General features: G+C 42.9%; 3 protein-coding genes and 1 long non-coding RNA gene across 6 annotated transcripts in view; 1 reads left to right on the forward strand and 3 right to left on the reverse strand.

Annotated features, from left to right (window-relative positions):
* The first annotated feature begins 227 nt into the window (after positions 1-227).
* On the forward strand, positions 228-13,029 carry LOC133275437 (claudin-15-like). 2 transcript variants are annotated; one of them, XM_061465389.1, is made up of 6 exons: positions 228-341; positions 771-1,046; positions 7,894-8,058; positions 8,197-8,278; positions 10,994-11,104; positions 12,472-13,029. In XM_061465389.1, exons 2-6 carry the CDS (start codon positions 827-829, stop codon positions 12,569-12,571), a joined length of 678 nt encoding a protein of 225 aa, XP_061321373.1. In that variant the 5' UTR covers positions 228-341; positions 771-826; the 3' UTR covers positions 12,572-13,029. The 2 variants fall into 2 exon arrangements, with proteins under 2 accessions (XP_061321373.1, XP_061321374.1); XM_061465390.1 differs by lacking the exons at positions 228-341; positions 771-1,046 and adding an exon at positions 3,226-3,861.
* LOC133275439 (uncharacterized) lies at positions 241-11,053 on the reverse strand. Of its 2 annotated transcripts, none has more exons than XR_009745525.1 (3): positions 10,920-11,053; positions 3,058-3,122; positions 241-386 (listed from the first exon to the last, which is right to left on the reverse strand). It is a non-coding gene; the product is annotated as an uncharacterized LOC133275439 (long non-coding RNA). The 2 variants fall into 2 exon arrangements; XR_009745526.1 differs by lacking the exon at positions 10,920-11,053 and adding an exon at positions 4,984-5,539.
* A 1,105-nt stretch (positions 13,030-14,134) lies between the features above and the next one.
* Positions 14,135-15,772, reverse strand: DUSP28 (dual specificity phosphatase 28). Its single transcript, XM_061465391.1, has 2 exons — positions 15,391-15,772; positions 14,135-14,562 (listed from the first exon to the last, which is right to left on the reverse strand). Exons 1-2 carry the CDS (start codon positions 15,736-15,738, stop codon positions 14,428-14,430), a joined length of 483 nt encoding a protein of 160 aa, XP_061321375.1. The 5' UTR covers positions 15,739-15,772; the 3' UTR covers positions 14,135-14,427.
* Positions 15,773-20,969: 5,197 nt separating this feature from the next.
* The window catches only part of GPC1 (glypican 1), a 200,553-nt gene continuing 200,166 nt past the window's right edge, over positions 20,970-21,356 (reverse strand). The window contains exon 9 of the mRNA XM_061465412.1: positions 20,970-21,355. Within this exon, the coding sequence (XP_061321396.1) occupies positions 21,138-21,355 (218 nt within the window). The 3' untranslated portion in view covers positions 20,970-21,137. The remainder of the gene's footprint in view (position 21,356) is intronic.

Consider the following 21,356-nt stretch of genomic DNA (forward strand, 5'->3'; position numbering starts at 1 on the left):
TTCTATATTTCTTTGGAGTCCAATGGGGTGTGAGAAGCTCAGTGGCACTGACAAAGCAAACTCTATGCCAATGGTTGCAGGTTCAGCTGAGTGCCCTTGGTGCTAATATACATGATTTTGTCGTAATCTTGTTTGTCTGTTTCTGTAGCCAAAAGCCAAGTGTGAGCTCTTGTGCAACGGTCGGGCAGAGCTTTCACCCCGGGTCCTTGATTTTAGAACGGGGGAAAAGGTTCTAAAAGGTACAAACCCCTCACTTGTTTGATCAAACTCGTCTTCACAAAGTGCTGACACCATTCTCTAGCAGGAAGGTAGATGAAATGCGTTAGAAACATACCATAAACGTGAGTATCCACATTTATTTTGTTTTCCATTTGTATTGCTGGGCACTGCAATGGGGAAATTAGTAACTTCTTAAAGCATGTTACAGTTTTAATTTTGTAAGAGTTTTGAGTTGGCAAACAAGTAAAGAATGGATGAAACACTGCAAATTCAAATTAGAGAATTCCTTCCTCAGCTGAGTTCTCTGGTTTTGCTCTGTCAGTATTTTACACAGTAAACATGTAGAGTAATAAAAGCGCTCCTAAGAAAATACTCAGATGTCATGGAATATTTAGGTATTCCAATTATTTAGGGAGATTTAGATTCCATTTCAACAATTCCATTATGTAATGAATTAGTTCTTAGGTAGCCATCTTTATGAGGTTTTCACAAAGGTCTGGCTTGTGTAAAGATAACTCCAACTCTTCTGTGTGTATTAATTCATCCAACAGGATTCTAAGCTCAGGATTTTGGGAAGGCTTCTTTGGAAATAACTCCTGTCAGAAGAATGACATCATCTTGTCTACAGATTTGTTCCTTGCTGCTGGCTTTAGCAGGATTCACCATTTTACTTGTTACTACCATGTCCAACAGATGGAAGGTTTCAGACATTGGAACAGTGCTAGTTACTACAGACTGGATTTCTGAAGGCCTTTGGATGGACTGTGCAGTGACTGCTGTTAGATCACTTCAGTGCAAGAAATTTCTCTACATGTTGAGTTCAGACAGTAAGTCTGCATGGCATATGTAGATAAAACCCAGGAATGTAATTCTATTCCTTCCTTCTGGCCAGCATGCTAGAGTGGTGGGGCAGCATATACTGCAGGGGTCACAGAGGGTCTAGTATGGACAGGATTTCTCCTGTAGTACCTGCAGACAGGTTAAAGGGCCCCAGTGAAATCTATAGGCTTCATGCTGTAACTCAGCTCAGTAACTGATGTGGCTTTGCTGCCATCTCTGTTGTGTGCACATAGGTACACAATGAATCTAAGATGATTTTATTTATTCATTATGATAATTATTTATTTTTTATCTATTATTATTATTTTGGAACAACTAGCATGCTTTTACTTGGCCTAATGCCTAACTAAAAACAGATCATAGGTCAACGAACACTGGTGCTTTTTCGTGCCTTGGTGTGAGTCTGAACTTATATGTTCCAGAACTTATTTGATACTTGATGCTGAGTGTTTTTGTTCTGGGATTTCTCAGAAGTGGCCAGCTTAAACTAAAACATGTCTGTGCCACTGATTCTTCGGGATTTTCTGAGATAGGCTGTGCTAGCAGGGTAGTTTATAAGCAAATAGAAGGAGATTTGTCTTTACAGGGACTTAAAATTATCTCTTTAGGTTGTTCTAGATGTAAAAAATATCTTTCTGTGAACACTACTGTTATAGTAAAGGGCCAGGAAGGACTGACACTGAAGTCCTTTCCTCGGAAAACTGAGTGCTGGCACAGTCACAGTAAAAACCTTTAAAACCTGGTGTTTTCTTAAGCTTTGTGCTCAAAACAACTCTGTGTTTATTCTTTTACAACTTTCAGTGTCGTGCAGTCACTTTATGAGTTGTATCATGGAATCATTTCTTCAAGCTTTCCTTGCTTTATAGGTCCTTGATTACTGTCATTGCTGTTTGGACTCTTTCCAGCTGACTTAGTCTCTATGTGCAGAGCTCAAAACTTGTAAATTCCGCCTCTCACAGGTTATGAACACTTGTTTTTCTTGACATAAACATGGATTCCACTGAAGTCAAAGCTGCCTATGGCAGATCTCTCAAATGTGAGAGTTTAACTCTCAAGATTCAGCTTATTTTTTAACCTCCTTAAAAGCCAAAAATATATTTGGGATAATAGAAACCAGGAAGGTTTTCTAAAACCACGTAACCAGGCAGTGATTCCTGTGCAAGAACATGCCGGTTCTTCAAATATGTTGACTGTCGCAGCAGGAGCCCAGAACTGATGCTTCCAAGTCACCAGAGAAGATCAGTTCTTACCACAGGCCATCTAGTTTCTTTAATAGTTTGCAGCTGTAGAGCTGCGCAGGATCACACTGGCTGTGCTTGCACAGCTGTTCTTATTTGTATCAACAGCAATGATCCTCTCGGTTGTCGAGGCTGCATGAACCCACCAGCCTACAGCATCAGCTCAAGCTGACCAGTGCGTTGTGGAAGAAACCCCATGTTTCTGTTACGGGCATGCTGTGACTCAGCGGCTAATTCTTGTGGTAGCCTTTATGTAAATGCTGTGAATCTCTTACCATGTTGCGTCATAGCAGGATTATTTTATGAAGAAACTGTGACTCCATTTCCTGGAGATAAGAGCAGGTTATCACTGCAAGAGATGGTTAACCCCGTTTGGATACACAAACCGGTGAAGGTATTAACATCAGTGGGTGATGTGAAGCGAGTCTATGGGTTTGTTTAGTCAAGAAGCAAGTAGACCAAACTTAACATGCTTCTACTCTGCCTAGAACAGATACATTTTGTTTTAATATCACAATATTCTGACAAACAGATGCAAGCAGCTGATATTTATGATTTCTCAGCTAGCTGGTTTCCTTCATCATTTTATTCCTTTCGAGATGGGTCTGTCACAGTGGCTCATCTGTTCCCTTCTATTTCCTTTCTGTGAAATATATGATATTATTATAATTGTATTCCAGTGTAAGTGGGACTATTTTTAAGATGGAATGTGTTCAACTGTAGATCAACAGACTGTAAAATATTAATGGAAATCACTCACCCACAGACGTATCCTTCCTGAAAGAAGCTGGCAGTAGAGTTGCAATGGATCACTCATGACTGTAACTTCAAAAAAGAGTTTCTTTTGTTAAATTTTATAGCAACAGAATAAAGTTCCTGTTCTCGAGCGTTTTTTATGCTTGAGTCATCAACAATATAACAGAGTAAATTTTTTTGATTTGAGAGCAATAATAAAATGAAAAGCCATTTCAATCTTGTGTAAACCCTAGTTGACTCCAGAGGAGAAACAGAAATAAGGTATTTGCCAATATTATCCCTGTTACAAGACATTTTGTAGAAATACTGACTGGGCTTTCAGGCTAAGGCAAGAATAGGCTCATTTTGTCACTTCTCATTAGAAAAAAGAATGAATCTTGCCATTTTTTTTGTTAAATGCTAATAACTTTATCATGAACTGCTCCCACTTCTTATTGTCATGCACTGTAAGCCTTATCTGGGGTTGAGCAAAGAGCAAAGGTAGCCTCATTTTGGAGTGAAACCCAGAGATTAAACAGCAAGGAGGCTTCTGAAGGCTTCACTTGATCGTAATCTAATTATAGGGATATTTAACTGTTACTACTCACAAGGATGACTTCTACGTTGGAAATTGTTAGTTTTCTTTTGTGCTTGGGTGGGTTGGCAACTATTGGAGCTACTTTGCCGAATGATTACTGGAAAGTCTCCAGTTTACATGGCAGTGTGATCACAACGACCACGTTGTTTGAAAACCTGTGGAAGAGCTGTGCACAAGACAGCACTGGAGTATCCAACTGCAGAGACTTTGACTCTCTGCTTGCATTGCCTGGTATGTGACTTTGTGCATTCTTGTTCATACCGCTTGCAAATTTGCTGGTAAAAAAGTATTAAGGCTTTTGATTGTTAAACTGGGAGTACTGGAGAATAACTGGCCAAGAAGGACTTGGTGGGTTGAAGTAATAAGAACCTCTTACACGTTGGGATGTGTCAGGCACATTGAGAATGGCTATAAAATAAGGCAAATGAAATCACTTGATCAAACATTTAAAATACGGTCTAATGTCTGTTCTAGCATCTTGTGGGAAGAACTACCAGGAGGCATCTTTTAACACATCTTCTATGACAGTTCCGTGTTTATTTGGAATTATTGTATAGGGCTGCTTTTGCAGTACTTGATAGCTAATGTACTGTAGCTGGAGTTTTTGCATTTAAAAATTAGAGCTAAGAAGTGGTAGTGGGGTTTTGTGTGTCGAGACTGAAAATCATAGATAATGCAAGAAATACAATATGTTATAAATATAGTATAAGTTATACAATGAGTGTATGTTATAAATTAATATACTTCAGGACTTGTTAACTAATGTCTTCTTGGATGTGTTTCTAAGTATCAGGATGTTTAGATCTGCTGTCCTGTATCAGTCTTCAGCAGAATTGTGGATGGTCCTCAAATGCTCAGCTAAAGCACTACTCCATGAATAGTAAGCATGTTTATAGGCAGGAAAGCTGGTTTTCACTAATCTTGAAAAACTAGGCGTGTAGGTACTTATCCCAGAATAAAAACGCCTTTCTGCGTAGTTGAATTTACACTGGGAGGTAGCTAAACTAAATAGGTAGGAGGTTACTCATAATCTGAAGAGTGTAGTATAGGATTAGCGGGCAGAAGGTCTTAAATGAACTTTCCCTCTCAGTCTGAAATACAAATATGTTGCTGACCACCTCTGACACTACCACAGCAGTTCTCTGAAACTGTCTGTGTCCAATATTTAGGGAATAATCTGTTCTTTTCATCTTTCAGTGCTATCTAATAATTGGTTTTTAAATACCTGTGTGAATGAAGAGGAACATAACTCTATTTAAACTTCTTAGACTCAGAAACAGCAGGATCATGTCCTTACGTGAGCATTCATTTGGGTCATGTATAAACCACTTCAAGGGTTGGTTCATAACTTACTGCTACTGATTCTAGGCAGCATCTTGTCTTTGATGTATTTACACGGGGTGTTGTCTCTGAGAGTGTCACAGAGCTCCTATCTGCAGATGTGGGCAATGGGGCCACACTGGGTCAGCATCTTGGAGTTGCTGAGGAAAAATTGGGTTTTAAAGAAATGGAGGTGGGCAGTAGGATCAGCAAAGAGTACCATAAGTGTGCTAAAGCAAAGGCAAACAACAGCAAGGCTCCTGGAGAACTGCAGCTAACAACATGGAGCCAGCAGAACATTAAAAACCGGGGCCAGACAGAAAGTAAATGAATTGGCCCGGGTCTGAAAGTGAATTTGTGAAGATTAAATCTGATCTGTTGAACAGGAGATCAGTTACACTGTTGAGAAGATGGCAGTGTATTTGAGGGGTACAGGCAGGGGGAGGGGGAATGGAAAAGCAGCTTGCAGAACTGTTAAGAAAAAAAAGGTTTTAGAAAGGAAACCTGAAAAAGAAGCAATTTAGAAGACACTGAATTGTAGAAAAAGTCAAAAGAATATCTGGGCAAAGCAGGAAAGAGGAAGAAAGTGCGGTTGGTAGCAATGAGGGCAGAGACCTCCAAGAAATGTCTGTAGAACTTGCAGGTAGGGGTCAAGGCAGGTAAAAATTATTATGGTCAGTTTAGGTGTGTTTCAAATTGCTGTTTAGAAACTTAGCTGGAATTGCTGCAGCAGAAGATGCCAGGGATTGTCAGGAGGATAAAAAAGAAGAAGAAACAAAAGTGTCTTTGTTAACTCTCATCAGAAGGACCATAAAGATTTTCCATGAAGGTTTGTTTCCTTATTGGCAGCTGCGATACATGGTATGGATTTTGTTGTGTGCATGGAAAATACCAGACTTGGTTCTTTTTAACAGATTTAAAGCTTTTGCATTCAGCCAGCCATTAGCCCGAATCACAGATGTTTGAAGTGAGGGCCTTTTTAAAAGCAGTATTGCATGAGACTGAAACCATGAATGGTTTAGTTACAACTAGATCAAGCATTTCATATAAAGCAATTAGTTAGCTGTCAAGTGCTTTTGAAAGTCTCTTCCCTCCCCAGCCCCTCAAGGTTCTATAGGTATTTCTTCCTATGGATCATTTCTTAAAAATAGTATTGATTGATAAACAGATTTTGTGTTGTTTCCAGTAAGCACATTTTTAAGATAAAGACAACAGAAAATTAAGCTGTCTGGCTTGTGAAGTAAGCTCCTAAGCCAAGGCTGTCGAGGTTATCGTATTGGGGTACTAAGAGGATATGGTATGAGATCTGTTACAATAATACAACTTTTGGCTATTGGATATGGTATGAAATCTGTTCTGTTAAAATAATACAGCTATTGGCTTGCAAGCAGTTAGCTTGAGGGTGAGCTTTTGTGTCCTGAAAAGATACAGGAAATCCCATCTAATACTGCGCCATATCTAATGTATCTCATCCCATCTGACTCCCAAAGACCTGAAAGGTGAAGTTGCTGGATTCCTGCTGCCATGGTGTAAGATCCCAGACTAGAAAGCAATGCCAGAGTTGAGTGCTTGTCCTAAGAGTATCTTCTGCAGGCAGGAATCTTGAACTGTTCATGGTACCTTGAGGGGTCTTTTCACTTCTATTACTGTGTGTTTTTTTCCCCCCAAAAATTAGAATTAGGGCTTAACAAGACATTAATTCCTTGAATGATGTTATCCTTTGCTTCTGTATATTTGTCTCATGACTGCTTATTCCTGTCTTTGATAACTAATGCTTGCAGGACCAACACTCTAATGCCACATAAAGCTATAAGCCCACTAAGTAACTCTGAGCATGAACCCATCATTTCACCTCCTCTTTCTGGGTCTGACTTTTGTTCTCTGGAGGGTTATGGGCTCACTCCATTACAGAGCTAGAGCGCAGGTTATCATGGAGGACATGGAGGTGATCAGGGAGCAAGAACTTGAATACTAGCATCAGTGACGTGACTGACCCTTTTGATGCTTGGTTAGAATCATAGCATCATTTGGATTTGAAAAGATCCTGTAAGATCACAGAATCCCATGAGGTTAGCAGGCAAGACCTGCCAGATTGGTGACACTTGGCATGTTTATCTCATTAGAAAAGTGCCAAAGTTCCATTTGATCAGGAACCTGCCAAATTCAGGGTGACATTTTAAAGGAGCTCAGAGTCCCTGTCTGATCTTCCTTCTTAGGCTGGATAATAATCTGCTCAGGTTTTGTGCCATTGATACCTAAGTGTGAAGACTGGGAGCTTAAGTGATGCAGAATCATGAGCCTACCAACTTCCCAAACGTGCCCATGTAACCTCTCTGCAGGAGTATGTCTTACAGAGGAGTGCTGCAGCTCTTGGCTCTGCTTGTCTCCTGACCATTACCTAGACTCAGAGTTTAAAGTGCACTGCTAACTCAAGCACTTTCTTTTGCATCTGCCACTGGAAGTAGCAAAGCTGGCACGTTTTTCCAATTCCTCTCTACTGCCAGAGCCCTGCACACCTTGGCTAGGACCTGGAGTTCAGCGGTGTCCTGTGTGCTCAGCAGTACAGGTGTAAGGAAGTCACCAGGACTTCTGAGCAGGAAACTTCTGCTCCTGTAAATGACCATATATACTGCTACACATTTTCACAAGACCTACAAGATGTAAGCTATGAAGGGCTTGCTATAATGATATAAAGAAGCTTTACTAAAGGCCCAAGAAGATTTACTGAGTTTATGAAGTCTAAGTGTAGTTCAACTCTGAAACCTTAAAGGCTAAACACTCCTAGAGTTTGAATGCTTCTTTGAACCAAATAACAAAGATAAGATTCCCTCATTATTGCTCCTGTTAATTTTGCCAGTCCCCTAATAACTTCTATTTTTTCCAGCACAAGATTCATTTAATTTCTGTATGGATCCTGATCTGTTTCCTCTTTTTCTTCCTTAGCTTATATTCAGGCATGCCGTGCCTTGATGATTGCCTCCATCCTTTTGGGATTCATAGCTGCAGTACTCTCGCTGCTTGGTTTGAAGTGCACAAAGATTGGGTTGAGCGATGAAGATGGAAAAACAAAGTTTGCTGTCACAGGAGGATTTCTCTTTATTTTAGGAGGTAATAATGAGGCAGAAATGAGAATGATTTCATGTTTTGTATTGCTTTCCCAGTCAAATTAAATGAAACTTTCTTGGTTTAAAGCCGTCAGAGCCATTAAAGGAGTCATTCACCTGTGTGCTTTTTAAACTTTGGTAGGTCTCTGTTCCATGGTGGCTGTTTCCTGGTATGCTGCGATGATTACTGCTCAGTTTTTTGACCCACTGTATGCTGGAACCAAGTAAGTCTTTAGATCTCTCATACTAAACTGCATGATGTGTTACAGATGGCTGCACTAACCTCAACTGCTCCAGAGTTTCAGAACCTGGATGGATCCCGTTACCCAGTCATGCAGGAAGAAAGATTTGTCTCTGGGGACTCTTTTCACCTCAGAGATGTTGGTGGGGACGGAGGAGAGTTCTCTTCTAGAAAGTTTAATGAATGTGTGGGGAATATCAACCCCACATCTGAGGGGCTTCTGTGCCATTAAGCTCACACCTCAGTGCTATGGAGGAGAAAAGTTAAACTCTTCATTTTCTGCAGCATTTAGACCAAAAGAGGTACAGAATTCTAGCTATAGCTAGAATAGAATGCCTCAGATGTACAAGCAACTAAAAAGGCGTAGAGAAACCAGCTTGAACTGCGTAACAGTGACCTGCAGACAGCTGAGAAACATCCCTGTAATGTGCTGCTTGCCTTGAAGAAATGAAAAATTCACCCTATATTAACAGCTCAACATTTGTTTGCCTCATGAATTAAAATGAGGCAAAATCTGTGAGACTTTTAGCTTGTACAGTTGCACACAAAGAAGTTTCAAGGTATAAAAGCCCTGATTCTTCTCTGATTTAAAAGCTGTTAGAAAACATACAATATAAAAGCTGTCCTGAAAACCAAATGCCTGCTTATGGCACCTTATCTAGGGGCCGTATTTAGCAATGAGGAACAAGGGTAGAGGTGACCTGGCCTCTCCTTCAAAGAGTGGGGAAAAAGGGAGAGGGAAACAATATATTGTGTATGGAACATGAGAAAGCAGGTTTTGGGAAAAGGGGACATTTATCATTTGCCAGGACCTCTACCAAGTATATAATTTTTCAATCAATAAACTATCAATCTTTAGTTGCTAGGATCATATTTGAAGTGTTTTGTAAGCTTCCTATAGAGAACCAGTTCAGGGAAGTCAGAGGTGAAGCGCTTTGTTATGAATCAAAGTACTTTAAGCAATTGCTTTGGATGTTTGTCAGTTTTCCTTGTGTTTTCAAACAAGCACTTACAAAGAAATTGCACTTGTGAATACTTTTTGTTGTTTTATATCCCCTTGAGGGAATTATATGAAGGGTAATAAATACATTAGAGGACTGAAACAACTGTTGATAAGGAATTTCAGTTAGTGGGATAGTTAGTGAGTTTTATAGTTATCTGCTACAGCTTTGGGGCTTCAACATCGATGCATGTTAATCAGTTACCAGGTGGTTTGCATTCAGTAGCTAAAGAAATCTCTTCTTTTCTAGTATCTAAACTTCATGTTTAATGCTATCAATTCACTAAGAGGTTCCTAGTGAATTAACTGTGATAACTGGTAAAGCCAGGCATGCTCTTGAGGAAGTTTGTGCTCCTTGGACTCTGTGAGACAGGTTTAGAATCAGTTGCAGGTCAGTATTGATCTTCACCTTTAAGAGACCAGCAAATCTGTTTTTCCAGATTGCATCTTTTTGTCCTGACTTCAGCAAATCAGTAAAGTTTACCTCTACTGACTCTTCAGGGAATTTCAATTACAGCTGTGAGGGCAACCCAAGTTCTCCAGATCCCTTCAATGTACTTTGCTTTGGTATGAATGACATCTACAGTATTCCTCTCTGTAGGCGGCATGCACTGGTCAACACTCTCTGACTGTTCCTTATTATTCCTCCAGCAACTTTCACTCCTGCATTTTGAGATAATCATTATCTCCTTGCTCCATGTTCGGAGAGTGCCTAAAACAGCGGACACCTTGTGGTTCCAACATGGGATGAGAACACAGAGAACAAGGAACCCGTGTAAACCTTCCTGTTAGCAATTAATTCTGAGTCAGAAACTTGGACGCTTCTAAATAATGACCTTCTCTTTACAAGTGGAAAAACTCAACACATATCTGGCTTCAGAATACCTTCTACACAGTCTATGACACTTATTTTGCCCTTGTATCAGGTGTCTCAGAGCACACAGGTACAGCCATATTGTGGATGTAGTCTTTGTCTGAATATAGAAACTTGTTTTCCTCTTTATGTGAAACTCCTGCCAGATTTGGCCAGGCTCGATTGTGCATAGTCTTTGGGTCAAATTCATCATCAGTGAATTTCTTGGACTGGACCAGGGAGTTTCCTCAAAGGTGTAGTTTTGTACAGTAAAATGGGGAACTATTCCTTTTCAGCTTGGGACTCTCCATAAACATATTTCAGCCGTATAACCACAGAGAGTGCTAAATATTCTTCAGGATACTAGCCCTATACAAATAGCTACTTGTAGGTGATCTAGTTTCGTGTCAATAGAAAACTGATTTCTATGGTTAGCCTTTTCTTATGACACAGACAGTAAGGTCTAAATCATCGACTTTCACAAAATTACTTAAGCAGCACAGCCAATACAAGGGCAAAGTAAGTGTTGTGGACTGCCCAGAAGGTATATTATCATTATTTATTATCAACAATTTATTAAATATGCGCAAGTATTCATTGCTACTTATCTTTGTGTTGCCTAGTACGTCCTGTCACTAACTTGGCAGAACACTTCTAATACACGTAAGAGTTTGACGGAACACTGACACAAAGCCAGATCCGTTCACTGATATCTATTGCAGTAACCTTTCAGTTAGCTGCTTTCTATGAGACTAGAACTTGTTTGCATACCTTATGGCTCAGTCTAAAATAATGGCTTTGTGATCCTACTACATGTTGTTTCCATAAAATCTCTCATGTTTCAGGTATGAACTAGGAGATGCTCTGTACTTAGGCTGGGCTGGATCTGTTCTTTGTATGCTTGGTGGGATCTTACTGACCTGTTCATGCAAAGGGAAGAAAAAACAGGATTACAGGTAATCTGGGATTTGGCAGTTGTAATAGCAGTTGCCAATTATATACCATTGTCTACTGTATACTACTCTCTCTCTCTCACTCTGGCTTTCTGTAGCCATAGAAAGCACAAACAGGAAATTGTACCTATTGTGGTGTTACAGCATGTCACAGACTGGTGATGGAAGGGGATGCTGTACCAAATACTTGTACCTTCCAGACAGTGTACTTGTGGATGCTTTGCCATCACTGGCCACCTATAACTAGTATTTGGTAAATCTGGGTATTGCTAATGGTTCCAAGATCTACATGATGATGTGCAGTGAAAGAGAGAACTATCTATTGCCAAAAGAAAATGCTATCAAAGAATATAGCGTATTAGATCAAGTTTCTGTGTAATACTCACTAGCATTAAAACATTCAAAACCCATTTACCTTCCAGAAAGTGTAATGGCATTTCCTTCCCAAGGGAGATCCAACTGATCATTAGATGCATATGATGTTTTTCTTGTTCCTTATGGAAATGTCTAACAAGACATCAAATAGACAAGTTGAGTATTTCTGGCCTCCAGACCTTGCCTGGATTTATTTTTTTCTCCAGTCTTTAACTATTCACACATAATAATTCACAGAAAGTCACTTTTTGAAGGACAGGGAGTGAAATTGTCGGAAACAGCAGAGGTCCATGCCTACTCAGAAGAACCCAAATGGCTTGGAGGCTGTACTGGCTAAGCTTGGAAGGATGGTAACATGGAAGGAAGAGAAGCATGCTCCTTGCTACTTAGGAAAAATCTTAGGAAAGTTATGTCAAAATAGATGATAAGTGAGAGTGCTCCTCTGATACTCCATTGCCTAATCTGAAGCCAATTAAGTTTTACAGTAATATTTCGTCAGCCACATTGGACTTTAGATCTCTCTCACCATACAAAGTACCAAATATCCTGAAGTAAAACCGATGAGTGGAATAACAGAAGTTCAACATGACAAATGACAGATGAAGGGGTTGGCTGAAGAGACTTCTGTTTTCCTTTCTCATCATCTTGATTCCTGTATTAAAAACTGAGTTTGCACAAAGACATTAAGGTCTAGGTTCTTTTCTGCTTTAGGGACTTGACTAAAATGCCTTGAGTAAGAGCACACGCGAGTTAGGAATCCAGGGTGTGTTTCTCGTTACAAGAGAGATGGCTGCGCTGTCTGTCAAGCAGCTCATCTGTTTTCCCTTAGGTGCAAGACTGATGAGAACAATAGGCCTCTAATTTCTTACCCTTCCTGAAGTATGTGCTGTTGGTGGGTTGGATACACACCTAAATTAGTAACTTCCCAAGTATTTGAAGCTGTGGATGTGTGCGTGATAGCTATTGTTTTGTATCTCTTTCTTCTTAATTCACAGTTTCAACAAATACCCATACTCAGCAGGCCACGCAGCTCCTCACCAGGATGCGTACACCAAAAACTCTGAGACAGTCATAAGCAACAAGGAGTACGTCTAAGCTTACCTTTTACGTCACTTGTAACATTAGTAGGTTATGACCTCAAAGAAGTGAACTACTTCCAGGGTTCCTGGTTCCAAGTTGCAATCTTTCATCTTAATTTGGAGCAGTACAAAGGAGGAGGTATGGTTTTCAGTGTAAATACGAATGGTTTTCCAGGTGGTTTTCAATTGTAAACAGGATTCTACCGAAGATGCTGAGATGTGAAAGGCTGTGGCATGAAGGTTTTCTGCATGCTTAGGAGCCTGATAAAGGTTAACCTCAGCGTTCAGTGTTTCGTGACAATCGAGAGCAACTGTTTCTATTTTGGCCCACTCAAAAATGCGGAACTGATACGCTGTAGCTAACTGCAAGTTAATACACCTCACAGAAATGGATCGGGTTTGCACTAATGTTTAGCTTCCTACTTCTGTTCAGCAGCTTTAGCTTTTGACAGGAAATAAACTTTATTCCACAGATGACTGACTGAAACAGATTTTTTTTTTTTTTTTATGAGTGGTACACTATCCATTAATAAGGGTATAATCTATAAACCTGGGCTAGAAGTCTCATCTGAAATTCATACTGACCATATGATGGTCAAAATTTAAAACAGGTACAAAAAAATCCCTAATAACCACTCACCTCCAGGTCTGCAGATGTGCAACAAAGTTCTTGTTGGTTGTGATGCAGATATCAGATATAATACAGATATGATGCGGAACGAACCAGACACAGCTGGGAGTGCAGAAAGCACCTGGTGCTAAAATGCTTTGCGGCACCTAAGAAGATCATAGGCCCATTTTTCAACTTTTATTTTTATGTTTTCAGCTTTTAAAATAATCTTAAGTCTGAGAATTTCTACTGCATGTGAATTGCCTGCTCAGTGTAATTCCCCTGCGCCTTTATTCTTCACCATTAGAATTTCTGCTTTAAACCACTCCACTGCTGGGAGTGTGTGTTTGCCTTGTGTCAACACTCAGGCAGGTGACAATGAGCTCACTTTACTTTGTATTGATGCTTTGAGCAATGGAATTTGACACTGCAGGTTCACAGGTTTCATAACTTGACCCTTTAAAATTACAGATGTATTAATACAATTCATCAAAATACCTTGGCGTTTCTCTCTGCTCTTACTGACTTGTCCTAAACACAATTGTAGTCTGATTTGGAAGTTTTGTGTGGTCTCCTTGATACCCTAACAGATAATTTCACATGGAAATCTGCATGCAGTCTTAAGCAGAAATGATTTAGCCATGTTGACTGCATGCAGATACAGCTGACTTGTACACTGACACATCAAGGCATGAGTTGGGCACTGACAAGTCTTTTAAGCTTAATAAATATGTTAGGATTACTTTTAGATTGCCAGTGTCATCTTCCCCCCACTATCAACTGTTGTTTTTAAAATAACTCCTTTCATATTCTGGAGAATAATTTCAAAAGCTGAACAGCCATTTAACTGGCATGGTGGGAGCTGCACTCCCCACCATCATCCTCATATTGTCCTATGGACAGTGTATATTGTGAAGTCACTGGGAAGTTTACTTAAAAACCAAGAGTAAAATCCCTATTCGGTGAGAATTAACTCATTCATTCAATATGTTATTGCATTCAGTGTCATTCAGGTGAAAATAAATGCTGAAGATACCGTGCCATCGTCTGGTTTGTTTACAGGCCTTCCAACCATTTTCTGTTTCTGCTGTTTCGCCCTGCTTATTCTGCATGCACCTTCAACAGTAATGCTCTGAATGATTTTAATGAACCATCAGCTCAGTTTGGGGAGGAAGGTGTTTTATGTACAGGTGATATATGAAGCGGTTTTCTTCCTGTTTGTTTAAATCTATTGCAAGCTACTTAATTCTCTTTAAAACATTTCACATGCTGCTATTTTTAAGCCGTTTGCTCACGTGGTCAGACTGCTTTGGTATCTGCAAATCTTCTTCATATCTCTCCAGCTGAGACCAAAATCCCGCATTGGGTTCTGCTACTGGTCTGGCAGTCTTCACAGTCTAGGAAAGAGGAGAGGCATTGAAGAAGCAAGGGCAGGTAGCGTGTAAATGGATTTTTTTCCTCTAAGGCTCTTGATTTGGCTATAGAATAATAAACGGATATTTTGGAGAGCTGACTTAGATCTCCTGGCATGGGGTCCCTGTGAATGTCTTTCACAGTGTGGTGACACTACTCATGTGTCAGGATGCTCAATATAGTGTAAAACTTGGTCATGTATCTGCACGCCTCTGTCTAGCAGTGAACAAAACAGTTATCTGCATGAGAGACTCTACTGATGTACCTACCAAATGGGTGTGGACTAAAAGGTAGATTACAGGTCACATGTATTGGACAGGCTTCCTACTGAAGTTGAGATGCTATCACTATCACTACCTTGTCCCTACCTATTTCTGAGGCCTAGCAGATGATGTTTCTTTGCTGTGTTAGCTGTCAACGTAAGAGCAAATCCTGCGGAACAACTGCACACTTGCATCCATTTCCCTCATTTTCTTCACATCTCTGTCTTTAACTTTGCTTATCATGACTAAGGAAATGATGGGGAAAAAAGGTTCACAGAACTACCAACTGTCCATATTTGCTTAAAGTGTGTCTGCATTTGTAATTATATTTGTCCCAGAAGCCTCACCTTGAAAGTGTATTTGTCCCAACTAGGGGTGAAAAAACTTAAGAGTGTAAGTTTTATTCAAATGATGAATATCTGTGTTAACTGTCAATAAACAGGTGACAGAACCAAAATAATTCTATGAGACACTATCATTACTTACAGTAAGCACTGCAGTTCTTACCCGAAAGATGGCTAAGTATAAACCTGGTTATCGGTACAATACCTCGAATGCATCCTTGAGTGGGAGCTTTCCGTGTCTCATCAGATAAGCAGTGCAGATAGCAGCGGACCGGCTGCGGCCGTTCTTGCAGTAGACCAGGCACTTCCCACCACTCCTCACAGCCTCTTCTATAGCGTCAGTGCACTGCTCAAAGTACTGGTACAGGTCTTCAGCCGGGTCATCGAACACCGGCACACGCATGCCCCGGACCTGCGGGAGGCCGGGGAAGGGCTGCTGCCGGGTGACATTAACGCAGAAGGTGACTCCCTCTCGTGTGAGCAGGTCCTCGTTGCAGGCTGCCCGCGCGTTGCTGATGAGCAGCGACGTGGTGACCTGGCTGAGCTGCAGCATCGGCACCTGAGGCCGCAGAGGCACCAGCTCCCCAACGGCCGCGGATGCACGGCGTTTTGAGTCCTGCACCGGCAGGGATCAGAATGCCCTTCCCCTTCCCCCCGGCAATGTGTATGGCTGCGCGGCCCTGAGGAATGCTGGGCTCTGCTATATTTATCTCCACTGCACAGGCTTGGAAATAAAGGCTTCAGGCAGGTCCTAGTGCCTGCTGGATACTGTGAGCTGCATTAAAAAAGCTAAAAACACTCTGAGACAATTGAACAGTCCCTAGCCCTATAGCAGCTTCTTGCAAGAAGCTAAGATCCTGTCTTCATAGAATCACAGAATGGTTTGGGTTGGAAGAGACCTTGAAGCTCATCTAATTCCAACCCCCTGCCACAGGCATGGACAGGTGTTACCCCTCTAGCCCGTGTTACTCAAAGCCCCATCCAACCTGGCCTCTTCCTCACATGAAGGCTGCTGCTGGGGTCAAGATTGGTGCAATGATGCAGTATGGCTCAGATCACCTCTAGCTCAGCTCCAGATCATGTAGCGGCCCCTCACCTACAACAAAAGCGTATTTGAGTGCACAGAAAATGATTTACCAGGCTGGCTAGATACGGTAGTGCTAATCTTGCTGGACTTCAGCTAAACTGCTGGTGCGGTGCCAGGGCACGAGGGTGCTGACACGTGCTGGAGCTGTGCAGGGTGGGTGGGGAGGGGGCAAGGGCCCAGCCAGGGCAGGGCCACATCAATCAGTACCAGGCAGCTGCTGCAGGACTGGTGCTGGTACCAGCCACTTCCTGGTGGATTTAGCACGTGGTTGTGCCTCTTGAACAGTTTTCTGTCTGGCCATGACGCAAAAAAGGAGCTTGTGACCGATACTTGCGCCTGGCACGAAGACGAACCTGGGCTATCACGGCACCAGGGCATGCACTAACAGGGTTGGTGTGAAACACAGTGCCAGCCAGTAAGGAATCAGCTGGGAGGGACGAGGATGAGCTTCTATTCCGACACAGAGGGCAGGGAAAGTGATGTGCTGCTTACCTGCCATCACTTGTGCCAACAGCCTGCCAGAAAGATGCCAGCCCTGAGATGCCTCCTTAAAGGACCAGGGTGTCCACTCCTGCAGTGTGGTACCACTGCCCATGGGCTTGGTCCTCTGCCCCACCGCTTCCTTGGCACAGCACCAGCCTGGAGAAAAGCTCTGCCAGCCCAGGAGGCACAGTGAGGCTATGGATGTTTAGTAGTTACCTTCCTGCAGCTGACTTGAGGACTTGCAGTCTCAAGCACAGCTCAAGATCAAACATCCCCGACCCAGCCGTCTGCTTTGCTTGCAGGTTAAGACCCTGCCAACACCTGCACAAGTACAAGGCCATGGTAAACAATTAGCACAACACTTTGCAATGATGACTACCAAGGGTGTTTCTGATTCCTCATAATACATGCCATGACTTTTTGCACCTCTCTGTGAGGAAGAGAACATTTAGCATAGCACTTCGGTGACTCAAGTCAGGTTCACCTTGTCTCTGCACACGTAACATCCATATGACCCTAGATTCCCTCCTGTGTTCAGGGCTGACATCAGCCCATTACAAACCTTGTGGCTGAAAGCACAATTTCATTCCTTGGGACTCCTGGCCTTCTTAAAGGGGAAAGAAAACGCCAAATTCAGCTTACATGCAGAAGAAGTAAAACTGCCCTGTAAATACAGATGTAAGTCTCCAGCCTTTTTATTTATACTAGGATTCAAAGAACATATTCCAACTTTAGATAAACAGTGCAAGAGTTACAAGTACCTTGGTAACAGAAAGAAATAGATAACTGTCCAGCTATGCCAATAAGTGAAATAATTCTTACTCCTGCAGATAGAAATGCATCTGCTTAAAGCAAAGATGGACTTTAGATATTTTGCTATACCTTAGCCTCTACCAAGCCCACCAGAAAACAACAGGCAGCTTGTCATCTGTAAATGATAAGTAGCTGTGCTCTCAAAGCCTTTTGAGACCCTCGCCCTTAGTTAAAACATACACGTTATGGCACAAAAGAGCAGGCTGAAAGACAGAGACACTTGGAAACCCACTTTTCCTGGTTCTCCCCTTTCCAGGGACAGGGGTCCTCGTTCATATCGTCCCTAGACCACCACCCCCTCCTCATCCCTGTGAAGTATGAGGCCTTTTCTAACTAGGACACCACGAATCACCACCTTGATAACACCAAAGCAAACGTTCCCTCCCATTCACCCCTGTTCCCCAGAGCTCCTCAGTCACGTAACCAACCCATGGCACCCACCAGCCCCTGCCGTGGCTGCAGCCGTCAGTCAGCACTGCCACAGGGCTGGGAAGCTTTGTCACTACGTTTTCCAGCAGGCAGTGGCCCTGGAAATGTCAGATAGAAGCACTGAAAGGCCCCAGTCTGAGCAAAGGCTCGGGGCTTGACTTCAGCTTGTTGAGCCGTGCTAGCGGTTGCCTAGACGTCAGGTAACTATGGTTTGCTTTAGGTTTGCTTCAGTTCAGAGCAATACCAAGTCAATACGTGGAGGGACTCAGCTATTTTAGTGCCGTGGCCAAGCACAGCCCTGGGGCCACCGTATCACAGCAGGTCAGGGAAACCACTCCAGGGCAACAAAGAGAACGGTAAAACTGGATAACCAGGAACCTACCCAGGGCACCGGCACAGGCAGAGCATGTGGAAAAGTTCTGAATAAACCCAAATGGACCCAGGGCCGAGGAGAGGGGAAGCATTAACACCATGTGCCTGCTGTCAAAGATGGGGAAGAGCTCAGGCAATGCCTGCACAGAGATCAGGCTGCTGATGCTGCTCCAACCCCAACTCAGCTCCAGGAGACTAAAGCAGTTGCCCTCAGGACCTGGAGGGACACTGAAGCTGGACCCTGGGCATCAGGGTGTCTTCCTGCATAACAGTTTTTATGGCATTTTTGAGGCTTTGCCTCATTGATCAATTTGGACTATCAGGTTTTATCACTGTAACAGGACCGATAATCTGGCCTATTAAATTGTTGGCTCTGCAGGACTGGTTGTGGGGATTTCTGTAACTGGAGGCTAAATTTATATTGGCAATTCTGGTTAAAAAAAAACAAAAGGAAATACAAAATCAGGAATTCTTTAGAGCAGTAAAATTAATGTGGAATGCGTCATGTTTCTAGAAGTAAATAAATCTGCATAAATCCATGACTTGCATCTATCCACTCCTGGGTTCTGATGGGTCTAGTGGTGTTGTCTGGCCTCTAGCCAACATCCGTTATTCTGGCTTTCATTTCTGAAACTCTACCAGATTAGATCAGGCTCAGTCTTACACAGAGGTGAGCACAAGGCAGAAAGGACACCAAGTCAGCAGCATTGGTCACTGTGACCTGGGGAAGCCAGTCAAAGCTGCCCTAAAATCTCTGCTTTGTTAGAGTACCATCAACACCAGCTCAGACCATCAACACAGGGATTACACCTCCCACCTGCACTGTTTTTTGGTGTCAGTTTTGCTCATGTTCTCATCTTCCCTTAAATTGCACATTCTAGAAACTGCTAATGTTAAAAATGGGGTTTTGTTCTCCCCCTCCCTCACCCCCCCTTCTTAAAAAACAGCCAAACCCCAACCCCATAATATTTGTTCAGCCCAAAGACACATCTCTTCTGGCAGAACAGGAGAAATGCTCAAACCTTTGCTGTGCAGACCAGTAAAGTATTAGATGGACAGGCCTCTGCCTCCCTCTCACCCACGGTACAAGCACATTTGAAACTCAGACCCAACCCCTTATGAATGAAGCCCAACCCCATGGCGTGCTCTTGGCCAAACCAGTCACAGTGACTGCGTTGTATCTATAACATCAGCTAAACCTACACCTCCAGCCAGTGCTTGCTGTACTCGTCAGGTACAGAAGCCTTCTGGAAGCCCCAAAGCACACAGCCCTACAAGCACTGACACTCCTACAGCTACGTGGGGATATTTATATTGTTCACTGACCAGGCCCAGCCTAAAAACCCGTCATGGAGCCCACTCCACCAAGCATTTCAGGGTTAGGGCAGCCACCTGCATGTCCCAAAGGCTGGTGTGTGGTGGGATGGGGTGGCAGAGGGTGAGCCTGGCCCTTTCCTGAGCCAAAATGGAGCTGCCAGAGGGTGTGTGACCCGCTGTCCCACCTCATCCCTGCAGTGGCTAGGGAAGATGTGTTGGAGGATGGGGAAAACAGGAATTCACTCAAAAACCTACAATGCAACAGACACCAAAAGAAAAAGAATAACACAAACAAAACGTGTCCCATCCTCACATTCCCTCCCCCAAGTAGGTGCTATCTCAACCTGCACAGGGACACTGCCCAGGGCTCACTGCTACCAGCCCCAGTCTGTAGATTGGGGCTGGTAGCAGTGAGACCTGGGCTAGGGTGTGGTGCGTCATTCAGCTCTCACAACCAGTTGCAATGCCCTGGTTAGTAATAAGTCCCTGTTTTTAATTATTACCAGCAAATAAAAGGGATTGCCACCTATGAATGAGGTGGCAGCACAACTGTCTGTCAAGTGGAGAATCCCACTGCTCATATTGTCATCTCTCTGTTACCTACAACGGTACCGCACTGCAGGTAGAAATTGGACCATTATTACTTGGGTAAAAAAATGGCTTTCCAACTAGCATGCAAAGAAAAAATACACCAAACCCCAACCCCTAACACTCATTCCCAGTCACTTAGATGTAGGAGACCTATATTTCAAATTGTTGTCTGCTACGAGCTCTAGTCAAGAAACCCCTTTCCAAAGTAAAAAAAGGGAGTTCTGCATTATTGGGTCCACTGCCAAACTGTTTCAGCTCAACCCACCAAACCTGCTTACACTCCTGTGTACGCTGCTGAAAGCAAAGGGCCATCTCTGTCTGCCTAGGAAGCACAGAGGGAAAACCCCACAAGAGCCCATGAATGCAGCCCTTGAGCAGCGCTGACAAGCTCAGTCTCTCGGCGTTCCCAAGTGGTGCTGCTCCCGGCACTGTCGTGGCTTGGGCAGCTCTATGGCAAGCGGCGCTCCGGCAGTGGCTGGGTGATGAGATCAGGGCAACTGCATGAATTGCATATTCCACTGGAGGCAGAGCAGCACAAGAGCTGCCCCGGAGGCCTCTCTGCAAAGGCTTGTTTCGGCCCTGAGAGCCAGGTTGTGGCAGTAACAAAAGTAAAACAATGAGGTACGGAAAGAAGGGCCCAGCACTGGGGAGAAGACCAAGAAAGAAGAAAACAGCTCGAGCACTGCCAGAAATAGCACAAAACTGAAACCTTTTTCTCCTCCCTCTTACTCTTTTTTCTTTTTTTCTGTTTTTCTTTTTTTTTGCCAAGGTGAATTAAATACGTCCTTTGGTTGTTGGTTGGTTGGTTTTGGCGAAGTGAAGCCCTCGGCCACAGTCTCTTTCCTGGCTGTGCTAGTGAGTTACCGCCACAAGTGCTGCACGGCAAGGAAAGCCACCGAAAGGAGGAGAAGGAAGGCAGAAGGCAAAGATCTGCTGCTGGCCCCATTGATGCCATGTCCGGACTGCTTAGGAATAGCGTGCGTTTCTGGCTGCCTGGTGCTGGGGCTCTTAGAGAGTCTTTTGCCACAGACATCGTCGGGACAACTGTCACCACTCCCAGAGCCGCTCATGTCATCACC

Source organism: Pezoporus flaviventris, unplaced genomic scaffold (assembly GCF_033815535.1).
Source record: "Pezoporus flaviventris isolate CSIRO_AGI_PZ_B2104156 unplaced genomic scaffold, CSIRO_AGI_Pfla_v1 ptg000040l, whole genome shotgun sequence".
NCBI classification, from domain to species: Eukaryota; Metazoa; Chordata; class Aves; order Psittaciformes; family Psittacidae; genus Pezoporus; species Pezoporus flaviventris.